At 29.2% G+C, this 13,093-nt stretch overlaps 1 protein-coding gene across 2 annotated transcripts in view; it reads right to left on the bottom strand.

Annotated features, from left to right (window-relative positions):
* LOC106071270 (protein ERGIC-53-like) overlaps positions 1-13,093 on the bottom strand; it is a 20,345-nt gene extending 7,252 nt beyond the window's left edge. The window contains exons 1-10 of one of the 2 annotated variants that reach the window (XM_056016795.1): positions 12,618-13,093; positions 10,763-10,819; positions 10,514-10,611; positions 9,585-9,710; positions 8,454-8,515; positions 6,726-6,743; positions 2,786-2,885; positions 1,979-2,102; positions 1,413-1,554; positions 734-788 (exon numbers count right to left, since the gene is read on the bottom strand). In XM_056016795.1, the coding sequence (XP_055872770.1) occupies positions 734-788; positions 1,413-1,554; positions 1,979-2,102; positions 2,786-2,885; positions 6,726-6,743; positions 8,454-8,515; positions 9,585-9,710; positions 10,514-10,611; positions 10,763-10,819; positions 12,618-12,804 (969 nt within the window). In that variant the 5' untranslated portion in view covers positions 12,805-13,093. The remainder of the gene's footprint in view (positions 1-733; positions 789-1,412; positions 1,555-1,978; positions 2,103-2,785; positions 2,886-6,725; positions 6,744-8,453; positions 8,516-9,584; positions 9,711-10,513; positions 10,612-10,762; positions 10,820-12,617) is intronic. The other variant, XM_056016796.1, reaches the window with a different exon arrangement.

The raw sequence follows: 13,093 nt of genomic DNA, 5'->3' as shown, positions 1-13,093 counted from the left end.
ACAAAACAAACCTGTTAATGTTTGATGTCATAGGAAAGAAAATTAGAAGAAGACAATTTCTCAAGCGTAAGAAACACTTGCAAAACGGTTTTTAGGGTTATTTTAGTTGTTCATTAAGATGAGTTCTAGTGCCCTAGTATTCAGTTTTAGTTTGAATACAACACACTGTGTAGAGTTGATTTCTATATCGAGCCATTCATTTTCGGCCTGCTCTGTGTTAAGAATATGATGGACTACCTTGTATTTTAACTATTTTAATACCTGTAATTACATTTAAAAAACTTCCTGTATACAGAGATGGTGAGTTATAGTGTAATTACAATTGGTATATTCAGAGGTTGGAGAGGTATTTATTTTGAATAAATGGCTTTATTGTAGTCAAATCCTTGTTAAGTTGTCAGAACTCAAATGAGGATAATAAAGGTCTGGCAGTGCATTGAACAACTAATGGCTAAGATTGAAGTGGTAAACTTGTGCTGTGCTCATGGGTGTACAAATAAACTACTTGTGCTGTGCTCATGTGTGTACAAATAAATTAATTGTGCTGTGCTCATGGGTGTACAAATAAACTACTTGTGCTGTGCTCATGGGTGTACAAATAAACTAATTGTGCTGTGCTGATGGGTGTACAAATAAACTACTTGCGCTGTGCTCATGGGTGTACAAAGAAACTATTTTGGCTGCCAATGTTCTAAAGTTATCCAATCAACAGTTGAAAGAGCCAGTCACCTACCCATTGGTCCTCTCCTTCCTCCTCATACTTCTGGTCAGGATGTTCCTTCTGGTAACTGGAAATAGACAAGTCAATAGCAATAAATACAGTTCAAGATCAGGATCTTTCTGATCTATATTTTTGAAAATCTATTACTGTATTTCAAAATTTTCTAGACACACGAGCAGCTAAGTAATAAAGACTCTACTTCCAGCAACAACCACCAGAGAAGTAAATGAATGACAACAACTCAGACATTAAAACAACCCCAGAAAATGTCATGTTTTACACAGCTCTGGTGTGCATGTGACAGCACTTAAAAGGTAAAGGCTGCTGACATCCTTGGTCTGAGTGTTGCAATCTACAACAAACATTAGATTTGTCAGATACATTTTGTAGAATGTACCAGACAATGCAATATGACAAATAGTAAAGCACCATGAGCAGGTGGTGGTTTAGAATTAGATTTGGGGGGAAAACAAATCTTTAGTTCCTCCTACATCATTTGAGAAAAGCACAGATATACAGTCAGTCCAACCTTCCTTTTGAAAGGTTACCCCAACATTCTTACGCTTCATTGACCTAATGTGTTTTAAAAACAGATACTTAAAATCTTTATGGAAGAAAAAAATTAAGGCACTAGAAATTTTAAGAATTTCTAAAATTTACAGAAAAATACAATCATTGCAAGTATACATACTCTTGTTTGGCTTTATCCAATTCATCTTGATACTGCTGGAACTCTTTCTCAAACTTTAACCTTTCTTCTTCTGACACTTGACTGGTGTCCACAGTTGGGTCATGCAGTGAGTGGGTCAGTAAGTATAGAACATCATGGTCATCTGAATATAAACATTTCATATCTTATCCTTGTCTAACTGAGCTGTTTTCAAGTTTATAGAAATGTATTCACTAATAAGTGAAACTGCATCACTTTAACTTGTGACACCAATGTTAATATTTAGTTGTTCTATAGTTCATTATAAAGGATTCAATCTTCTTTGATCTTCAAGATGGGTAGGATAGCAAAATCAGAAGACTAAACATTAAATTTACTTTCAAATTCACTTTGAGCTTTAACGCTGACCAAGAGTAGAACAACTGTAAAAGTGTTTAGTCATTCAGAGGTTCACACTCTAAACTCTCACAATGAACAAACGTAAACAAAAGATCAGCTTTAAATACTGCTTTTGGTATCACTCACCTTTCACTACACAATGTAAATAAGTTATTTTTGTTGTGCAACTAAAAACAAAAAGATCTTACCAGCCAAGCCACCAGTGGCTGCAGAAATACCAATGTATCCTGAAGTAGGTAGCACAACATTTGAGGCACTCATGCAGATTTCAAAGTCATTCTGATTGTTGGTCAAACCATTGTGAACTCTGACCTAAACACATGCAATTAATTTAGTTACTGTGATTGAGATATGTAATTTCAAACAAAATATTTGCAGGTGTTTTTAAAATGTGTGCAGTCAGGAATTTGAAATGTAACAGGCTATTGGCCAATTCCAGAACATTTTTTATGATAAAACAAGTAAAGTTATCTGTGTTAAATAAAATATATTGATCCTGTTTAATGAAAACCTTTCACTGAAAACTAAACTAGAATCCTTGTAAACAAATGGTTCACATAAAATGATTTCAATGACAAATGGCTTTTTTATTTATTGAAAAAAACTTTGAATTTTTTTTTCTGGATTTACACATAATAAAATTATTAGTATTTATTTGGTGTTTTGATTATGATATGTAAACTATTCTGTGAGGAAAGACAGGTTTCAATTTGATTACCATTTCTGTAACTCTCTTATTCTTTTGGTAATATTTCCCTTTCTTGTGTTCTTTTTATTGTTTTAAATCTATGATTTCCTCAATTTTGGAACAAAACCAGCAACTAATGTAATTAGGTAGGTCATTTATGTAAATAAATTAAACAATACAAGACAGCTGTTAGATGAACACCTGAGATTACACTGGTCTATTGGTGTTGTTCTTTGAGTTATGATAGTGTCAGGTGAAATTTTAATGATTTAATCTTTACTTTGAAACAACATTAGTGAAGACTTACTGTCAGAATTTGGTTGTAGTATTCAATCTTAACTCTGACTGGGAATGGTTTGTTACGGAAGTCTCTTAAACAGCCACCTAAATTTTGTTGACTGCCATCACTAAACAGAGAAAGAAAATTGTTTGAACAACACTACATGAAAATTAATCAAATTGAAAAGTTTTCGTTTTTCTAAATGATAATTTAAAATTTTCAATTCATCAACAAATCTTGCCTAAATAACTAATAAAAGTTTGGTGCAAAGAAAAGACACCATAATACATTCCTCAGATATCAATCAATGTACTGGTCTGTGTCTTATATTTACAAAAATTGTATCTCTTAATGGCCACCTGATAAAATCCATAAACAGAAGTAACTTGTTGCTATCAAATAAAACCAATCAAAGACAGCATATTATACATGATTACATTTTTTTTAAATCAAGAAAAAAATTGAGAACAGAATACTAAGAGTTAGCTCTAAGCAGTAAGATGTGGCTAGAAATACAAAACATATACACTAGAGACAGAAATTGGTATGATGATGAAATTTAGGTCTTAAAATTAATCTTACTTGGAAATTTCGAACATGTGTTTTAATTGCTTACCATCTAACATTTTTACTTTTTTTTCTTGTGTAAATGCTTTAAGTTTTATTTATTTTCTGCTACAATTCTAATTAATTAAACTACTTGCAGTAAGATATCCAATTACTTGCATTCCCACAAGTACCTACACATTTTTTAATAAAATGTCTAGTGCCAAATTTTGTTTGTTGTGTCAGTATAGATACAAAAAGGATAGAATATATTTAAAGTAAAAAAAAAATTTGTTTGTTTATTCTTTGACTTAATTCATAATTGTAGTCATCTTGAGAATATTTTTATAAACATTGATAAATTATTTTACATTCATCTTTCAACTCTGGAACAGAAACAATTGTGACTCTTCACTGAAGTAACACAACTTATTTATCTTAATTCAAATGGTCACAACACTAGGATCAGAAGAAAAAAAAAGGGTTTACGTTATCTCTTAACATAAACTAAACTAAGCATGCAACTTAAAGTTTTTAGTATTACAAGATGTGATGCATTCAATAATTGTAAAAAAAAAGTGTTTTAAATTTATTTTAAAATGGCTTTCAACAATATCATTTATACGAGGACAAATATATCTGTTAATACTGCAACTACAACTACAACATTACCACGTAGCATGAATGCTATGTGAATGTAACATTGGTGTTCTCTCTAACATCTGTGTTCACTCCAAACGGCTACATCATAAAACAACAGAGTACAACACTCAAGGAAACCATAAACAACGAACACCATGAGAATAGACATAGTTAATCAATATTTCAGTGAGGATTTTTTAACATGATAGTAATTACACATGTCTTATATCAACATTGATTCTCATGAGCTTTGCTATGGATGACTAACAAGATATATGGGTGATCAAACAGTGGCTGTCATTATAGTGAAAGCTGTGTTACCAAGAAAACAAATGTGTAACTCTGTAGTAATATTGTAAAATATTTTTAATAACAAATATTGTTAAAATTATTGCCAAATCTTTATGACCCATAATAGACTCAATTCATTTTAGTTCAATAAATGAATCCTGAAACCCGAAGTGTTAGAATTAGCAATAAGCAAATGTTATCATCTAAAATGCAGTGTATAACAGTGTACTGTATTTCAAGGGTGGTTAATCTTGTCACCTGTTTATTGTGCCAAGTATTTATAATGTTTATGACTTTCAGCCAAAATTTAGTTGATTTTTCTTTATAATAATATTTTAAAAACTTTTCTTAAATTTATATCATCAATAATTATTTATGCTTCTTTTTATGTGTGCTTTTTTTTTTGTCAAATAATTATGTAATGAAAAAAATATATTGAGACGGAATTCTACCATATTATGACAACTATAAAAGCAAAAGAAATAAAGGTTAGTGCTGTTAAAAAGTGCTAAGCTGTAAACCATAAATATATATATATTGAATGCTGTAGTGGAAATAATTCAGATATTAATTTTGGGGAAAGTGGAATGTGGTGAAGGAAAGAGGCTATGATCATTAATTGTTTCATTAATTATTCTCTCAATAGCCTAAATGTCAAGTTAACCATCAAAATAAAACATTTCCAGCATTTATTTTTGTCATAACATTTCCTTACATATTCTAGGCCACATGGGAAAAAGCAAATCCTTTTTAAAAAATAATTACATTTTGTCTTTGATAATCTAAATTCCTTTGAAAAAAAAATTTGAATTTTGTACAACAAATTTTCTCTTGCTTATTGTAAGCAAATAATGACTGTCTTGGAGGCAATAACTTGATTGTTTATTTAAAAAAATGTTTTTCACTAAGGAACACTATTAGCACAGTAAGAATTTTAACTGTATAGGTGCATTGAAAAACATTACAAGAGTATTAGAATCTTTCTGACATTTTCAAATTAATCACTTGTATGTGTGAAATAACTCGTAAAAACTTTTCTAATGAACAATTTTTCATTTGTTAGATAGTTTATGTAATGTTCATGAATATTATTTATCAGTTGAAGATTATTTGGTACTGACAGCTCCTTAGTATGCTACAAAGATTTCGAATGGTAGCTGTGTGCCATAAACTCTTTAGTCTTGTGTGTGAGGAATAACAGCATTATCTTCTTATCCAGCCCTAGAGAGGAAGATACGGGTGGCCAATGCTTAATGAAAGTGTCTAGTTGAAAACAAAAATGAGCAATGAAACTAGATCGAAGAGTCAAATTTCTTTACTCTGTTAATTAAATTTTTAAAAAAGAGTAGAAGTTCACCCAACTGTAACAGGTACCTCACTTTAGTTGGGGAAAGTAATGGCAGTTGGTAGTTGTGCTGGCCACATGACACCCTGCTAGTTAACCGTTAGCCAAAGAAACTGATGACCTTGACATAATCTGCCCTATAGCTCGCAAGGTCTGAAAGGGGTACTTTACTTTATGTTAGCATTTTAATAAAAGATTTAAAGCACATTCCAATCTCTTTATCCGATAAAAATAAATTTTAATTTGAAACAATTTTTTCCATAAAAGCAATGGCTGAAAAAAAAAACAACTAAAAAACAAAACAAAAAAAAAATTGAAAATCCACCCAAATTATGTTCAACTTCCATTGCACAACCTATACAAATTTTAAAGAAATATTAAAAAGTATTACCATAAAAAAGTTCTAACAACAAAGTAATGAAATCTTAATTGAAAAAAACATTTTTTTTATTTTTTTTTAATTATTTTTTTTAGTAGACAAAGAACTTCAAAATTGTTCTGAATGAATGCCAATATTTTTTAATCTATTTATTCTTTCGGATTAATATGACTAATCTTCTGTGTTTCTGATCTTAATATTTTGTTAAATATTTCATTAAAAGAAACTTCTTCAAAACCATGTGTTCATTAAGTTGTTTGAATCAGTGTATTATTTTTTACTTGTTTATAGCCTGACTATTGATGCCTAGCTTTAAATGGTTAACATTAGAATAGTAAGATCTCATCTGCCAAGATGCTTTGAATATTGCTTTAAAATTTAGAATAATCTTAAAGCACACAGTTTTGAATAAATATTGGTTTGTATATTACCATAGCAAATACATATGTAAATAATTTTTAAAGACACACAAAGGGCCCTATCATTCAAAAGAGTGCTGAACGTTAGACTTTTCAATAATAAAACACTAATATGAAAAGATAAGGATCACATCTACACATGAAAGTCATTAAACTGAAGCACATGTATTAGAAAACATCTACCATTTTAACAAGTAAATAAGGAACATGTAGTAACGCACCAATACTGTGTAGCATACTATAAATACACAAGTAATTGAATGTTGTTAGAGATTAAAGAAATATAAAAACTGTTTCCATCTTGTGCGCTGAGAGTATTTTTGTTTATAAAAAGTTGAAACTTACCCCATTGTGCGCTCCAAGCTTACAAAAATAATTACAAGTTGTAGTAAAGCCTTTTGTTAGGCATGAATAGGATAAATAAAAGCTGTATATTTTTTTTATATCTTTTATCCCTAAACCCATTAAAATTCTTTACTGATTATTAACAACATATGAAAATAATATAATTAAATGGAGGAGAGAAGCAAAGTGATTTTTTTATGATGGGACAAATTCTAGATTTATGTTTTACTTGAGGAATCTACCGCCAATATCATTGATTACAAAAATGTCTTCTCTTTTAAAGAAAAAAAAAAGAGCTCACAACCACCCTCCTTACCTTGTATGAATTCTAGTTTAACCTAAATTATTGCACTTGATAGTTTTATCAAAGATTATTAATGAACTTGTAAGTAAGAAATGTATCTCCTGAAACACTATTATGTCATCAGTGCAGGGACAAAATGTGTTGTTCTTTTTTCACCCTTGAAATACTCTTTATTTTTTAATTATTTCTGTTACAAAGTGAAAAGGATTAATTGGTGTAAATGGATAATGATAACTATTATGATATGACCAACAGATTTGTATTATATATTTATATAAAAACCTAGAATTTGTGTCAACTATAAGCACCAAAGAATTGACTACTGATGTGAGAGCGCTGACATGTGGATTTTCTTTCAGACAATAAAGTTTTAATGTTTAGATTCAAATTGTGCAAAAAGTGTTTCAAGTATTCTAAGATTATTATTAAAATCAATGGTGATATTTATATTTTGGCTACTTTAAAAAAATGTTATCAATAAAAATAAATTGGATAAATTGTTTATTTTTAGGTCATTGAATTATTTTATAATGTAAAATATATTTCATCAATCACATAGGTTAATAGAGAACTCAAAGACAACACAATCTACCTATATCTAGATTTATGGTGAAAGACATTATCCAAATCATTATTTAAAAAAAAAAAAAAAAAAGCTTCCCAGCTCAAAGTTTCCTCCCTAACAGCCAAATTATATTACATAAATGTTTCAATCTTATATCTCACAATCCTACAGTGACTACATCAAATTTGTGAAATTCGGGACAAAAGTTTCCAACTCATACAACATAGGAAGCTGTTTTACATTCATTTTTTAAAATCTGAAGTATAGTTCTATAACAATTTCAAGAACTAACAAAAATAAAAATTATAAGTGAACCATATGACTACAGCATGCTTCCCACTGGTTGAAAGCTACAAAGCTTTCAAACTTTAAAAACAAAATTATAAAGCTGTTTATCCAGCTTTCAAAATTAAGACATCATCCTGTAACAAATTCAAGTACTGGCAAAGAAAAAAAAAATGTATACAAATATAGTGAACCAGATGACTAGATCATGCTTCCCACTGATTAATAGCTAGTATCTCCCAGTTGTAAAGTGTCATAAAATTACAAAATATGTAATTTTATTAAAGGAACAAATTATATACAAGACAAATTATTGCTAGGTGCTAGTTTTATATTGTTACCTTTTATAACATGTATTAGTCATCACAACTATAAACAAATAAATGTGTCTCACAATAAAGTTAATCATGATTAAATAATTCAAATGCAACACGATAAACAGTCCTTTTATATGTAACATGTTAGATAGTCACTTTTATCAATGCCAAGGTGTTAAATGCAAAACTTTGATTTAAATTACAGAAATGAAACATATATTTAGATACATATAAAAAATAGAAATATGTCAGCTTACTTTTGGTGGTCATAAGCAATAGTCCCATCATTGACTACAGCCATAATGTAAGGATTGTTGTGCTGTAAAGATACATCATAAAATGGTGTTAAGTTCAATGCACATATCCTAAACATCAAAGGACTTAGGGGCTTGTATCTAATGTGGATCACAATTGAAAAAATGAAGGCCATATATGGTGATTTTTTTTACACTGGCTCCTGAAAGTACCATCTACCTGGTGATTCGCAGGCCAAAAGTGATCGTTTAAACATGACTAAAATATCTACTTTGTGTATTGGCAACACTTTGTTTAATAATTTGTTGATAATTTTACCTTGTGTGCAATGTGCATGCATGATTACTACTGTATGTATTGCAATGTCTTAGAAAATGTGAATAAAGGTGTGATCAACAGCATTACTATCAGCTTTGTCGACCTGTTGTAATAGATTATATTTTTTTTAAATTCTTATTTCAAATGTTTTATATCTCAAGTCAACACTGGGACAAATTTTAACATAAAGACTGTAATAACAAGATTTTTCAAACCTTTTTAGAAAACTAAATACACAAAGGAATAAAATATTACTCAAAAGTCTAGTTGCTCTTTGAAACCTTATAATGTCTTAGGTTTATGTATAAGTACAATTAAATATTAGATGATCTCAGACCTTAAAGGTATAGACAAGCTTGGTTTTCATTACCAAAGTTAATTTTAAAATCAATGTATCACATGAACTAGACCCCCCTCTCTCCCCCAATGGTATTTTAAAAAACAAAAATTTCAGGAGTTTTTTCTAAAGCCATTTAATTAAAATGTCCAACAACAAATGAACTATTGCTACAAAAATCTCATTTCTAAATAATTTTGAAAAAAAATGTTTTAAATCCACATAAAAATTGTAAGCACTTCTATTCACAATGTAACTCCTCTGGAATTTGATCATTTAATTTGGAAATGTCTAAGAGTAAGTTACTTTAACATAGTTTTTGGTTTTACTAAGCACAATATATAATTATTAATCAGATTTACTTATCAAGATAATTTATTAACTAATGCTATAATTTCTTTTCTGATTCAAAATCACCAGAAAATTTGAAACATAATTGTAGTAACAACCAAAAAAGTTTTAAACATTTTCAACTCACTTGTCCATCATTATCAAAAGAATCTAAGAACACACCAAGACCCTTCCATTTATCTGCTGCTCCAAACACAGCATTGTCCAACTGATTATCTGATGCAGCACCACGACCCTCTGTAAACCAAATTGCCTGAAGGAAGAGAAATATTTTTTTGCTTTGAAATTATAATTTTGTATTTTTTTAAAGAAATGCAAGAAAAAAAATTTAATTAAAAGGTATTTTGTATTTAAATAATGAGCTGAGTTGCATAAAGGAACAATAGAACAGAGCTACTGTGGAAAGAAATATTTTTTTTTTTAATTCATTCTAGCAAGAGTTATTTTTAAATTCTATCAAAGCATTTGAAATACAATTTTTATAAGAAAAAAAATCAATAGTAAACCTAGTATTTATACAAATAAGGGTTAGAAAAATCATTTCCATGATAACAATCTAAGAGATTTTCAGACTTTTCTAACACGTTAAAGACCCTATTCAAATGTCACTGATATTATAATAATAAACTGACAGCATTAAAACTTGGAGTATTGAACACTAATGGTATGCTAAAAATTTAAGATTAAATATAATGATAATACTTAGATTAAAGTCTTAAGTTAGGCACTGATAAAAAAAATACACAAATCTGAATTATAAAAATAAAATAAAACTAATCTAACTGGTCAAATAAATGGTTCCAGAAAAAAGAATTAGCTTTGATTGTCAATTGTCACACTCTTTGTTTTAGTAAAATATCACTTGTGCTTTCCTTCTGAAGGATGCAAACTAGGCTTAGAGAATGCATTATTACATAAAATAATATGTTTAACATGATTTGTTTATTTTATTTGTTTTTTACAGTAAGTTTTCTGTGGTGTACAAATGACTAAATTTTTGACAAAACATCAAAATGAAATGATGGTATTTCTTGGTTTAATCACTAAATTTCATACCATTCCATCTGCACCTATTCTGCCTCTGCCTGTAACTCGAACTCCAGCTTCTATTTCCCATCCTTTACTTTCAAGTCTATTTTTGGACCACACAGAGCCTTAGATTAGACAAAGAAAAAAATTAATTAAATTTAGTTTCTCTTAGCTCTCAACATTCAAAACAGCAACAAATTAACCAACTAATTTTCCCAATTAAATTTTACCAGGCTAGATTACTCTCTAGTATTATTATATCAAAACTACCATTACCTTTTTTGCTTCTTAGTGATGGTGTGATTCTAATGCCTTCATCTCCTGCTAAAGCATCTGAAAACAAAAAGCATTTTTTAAATAAATCATTCATTCTTATAGATGAAAGATATAGTATAGGTACATATTATAATTATCTAGAAATAACTACTAGATCTAGATAAAATATATATTCAACCCTAGACTCTAGAATATAAATTTATCTAGAATACATTTTTCAAAAAAGAAAATTTCTCCATTAAACAACTTAAAATAAAATCAAATAAAAAAAATGTGTTTGCTCAAGAGTCAGAGGGGTACCATGAGCTCAAGCTTCATTATTAAATAAACATCTAGAACTAGATTTCGACTTCTAATTTAAAAATAGTGACTAAGTGACTCTAGTCTAAATCTAGAATCTAGATGTAATCTATATTAGATTTATAAGTAAAGCTTATATTTATAGTATTTATACATCAATAAACTGAAAGCAACTTCAACCATTTTAATTTTTAAACAACTGGGTTATTGGTACACTACACTGACTATGTCATGTTTTTTTTTAATAGCCAAAATTTTTAAGTTATTTCATTTTTTTATTACTTACTTTGAAAATTTATAATGGTCAAACTAGATTTAATAAGTGTTTTCTCCATGTGACCTTCAAACTAGATATAATATAAAGTAATTATTTTCTAAGAGATTTAATAAGATCAGAATCAGATTACATCAATCGGTTCAGAAGGGTCCTACGCGTCAAATGATTACCCCTCTGTCTTTATTTCTTTCTGAGTAATTCATTAGGTTTTGTTTTTCTATTTGTAAGTTATGGTTTAGTGTTTTATTATGTATATTATATCTCGCAGCTAGATCTTCTGTCCTAACCCTAACTCCTTAAGTGTCCATTACTGCATTAGTGTCTCTACATTTAATGATTTTACTAATCATAAAATCATAACTAATTGGTGTACAGTTCACTCGCCTGTAGTGTTACTCTAAAAATGATCTAGAATTGGAATTAGATCTATAATTAGTATAATAATCTATTCTAGACTATCGTCTATATTCGGAAATATTTCTTTGTTATAAAATGATTAAATCTCTAAGTCTATTTTATTTGTACTAGATCTAGACAATAGTCAATACAATACTGTCTCTAGAGATTAACTCTAGAATCTACTATCTAGTAGATCTAAATCTAGAGACTATGTAATACTGACTATACTTATAGTTATAGACTAGACTTGACTAGACACTAGTTACTCACTAGTAAAAGTATATCTAAAGTCTATAGTATAGTACTATAGTATACTGATACTCTCTATAGACCAATGTATTTTCCTATTTATAAATGTTTTCTTGAATCAAGTTTACAATCACAATGATCTTCAATCTACTTTTAAAATCTAGACTAGTCTAGAGTAGAGATTGACTATCTAGATTCATTTTCAAGATCTATAGCTCTCTATCTAGTCCAGATTAGTAGATAGATCTAATCTATAGTGACTATATATATAGATCTAGAAGGTAAACCAGGTTACCAGCTGTTTAAAAATCATATTGGTTCAGAATAAATTAAAATTGTGTCTTAAAAAAAAATGTTAACTAAGTTAGTTAGTTAGATCTAGATCTAAGTAACAGTCGAAGCTCAGGGCTAAGTCTAGATCTATATTATTTATTATCGACTATGTTAAAACAATGGATTTTTTAAAAATCAGTTATTTTGGTTCTTAAGTTATATTTAGATAGATTTGACATTATGAAGAAGGCTAATCGGTTTATTACACGTGGACAATACACTATGAACCTAAGCTAAAAACTAACGGCATAAACCGGTGTCGTGTCTGTTGCTTTAACATTTCTTGAATTTACTTACCTCCAAAGTATTCCCAAAACGGAACGCTATTATCTCTTTGAACAAGATGAGGCCCTTTAAAACTTAGTTTATATTCAAATCTTCTTTTAGGTGCCTGAGCCAAAACACATAGGAATACAATAAGCAAAACCACGAAGTGAAACGAAAACATTGCAGAAGACATTTTTCGGATTATTAGGTCAAACATTAAACGCCACCTCGCGGTTCATGTACTACTTAATAGTTCCGGTTCAATATACTAAAACATTAGTACTACTCTAGCGGCTAGCCAATGAGTGTCATAGTCTTGTCACAGTAGAAATGCAGATGTCATCCAAACATTTAGATCTAGGATTTTAACATAGATCTATCTATAAATTCAAAAGATTAGATTTAAAGAGTAAACTAATTATTAATAACAAAGGCAGTAGAGTACATATAGATCTAGATGTTGTCCCTAGCTACACGTAGGACAAGTGGATTTAATGTATCAAAAC

This window comes from Biomphalaria glabrata, chromosome 18 (assembly GCF_947242115.1).
Source record: "Biomphalaria glabrata chromosome 18, xgBioGlab47.1, whole genome shotgun sequence".
NCBI classification, from domain to species: domain Eukaryota; kingdom Metazoa; phylum Mollusca; class Gastropoda; family Planorbidae; genus Biomphalaria; species Biomphalaria glabrata.
Note: the sequence above shows the minus strand (reverse complement) of the source record. Positions and strands in the feature narration are given on the sequence as shown.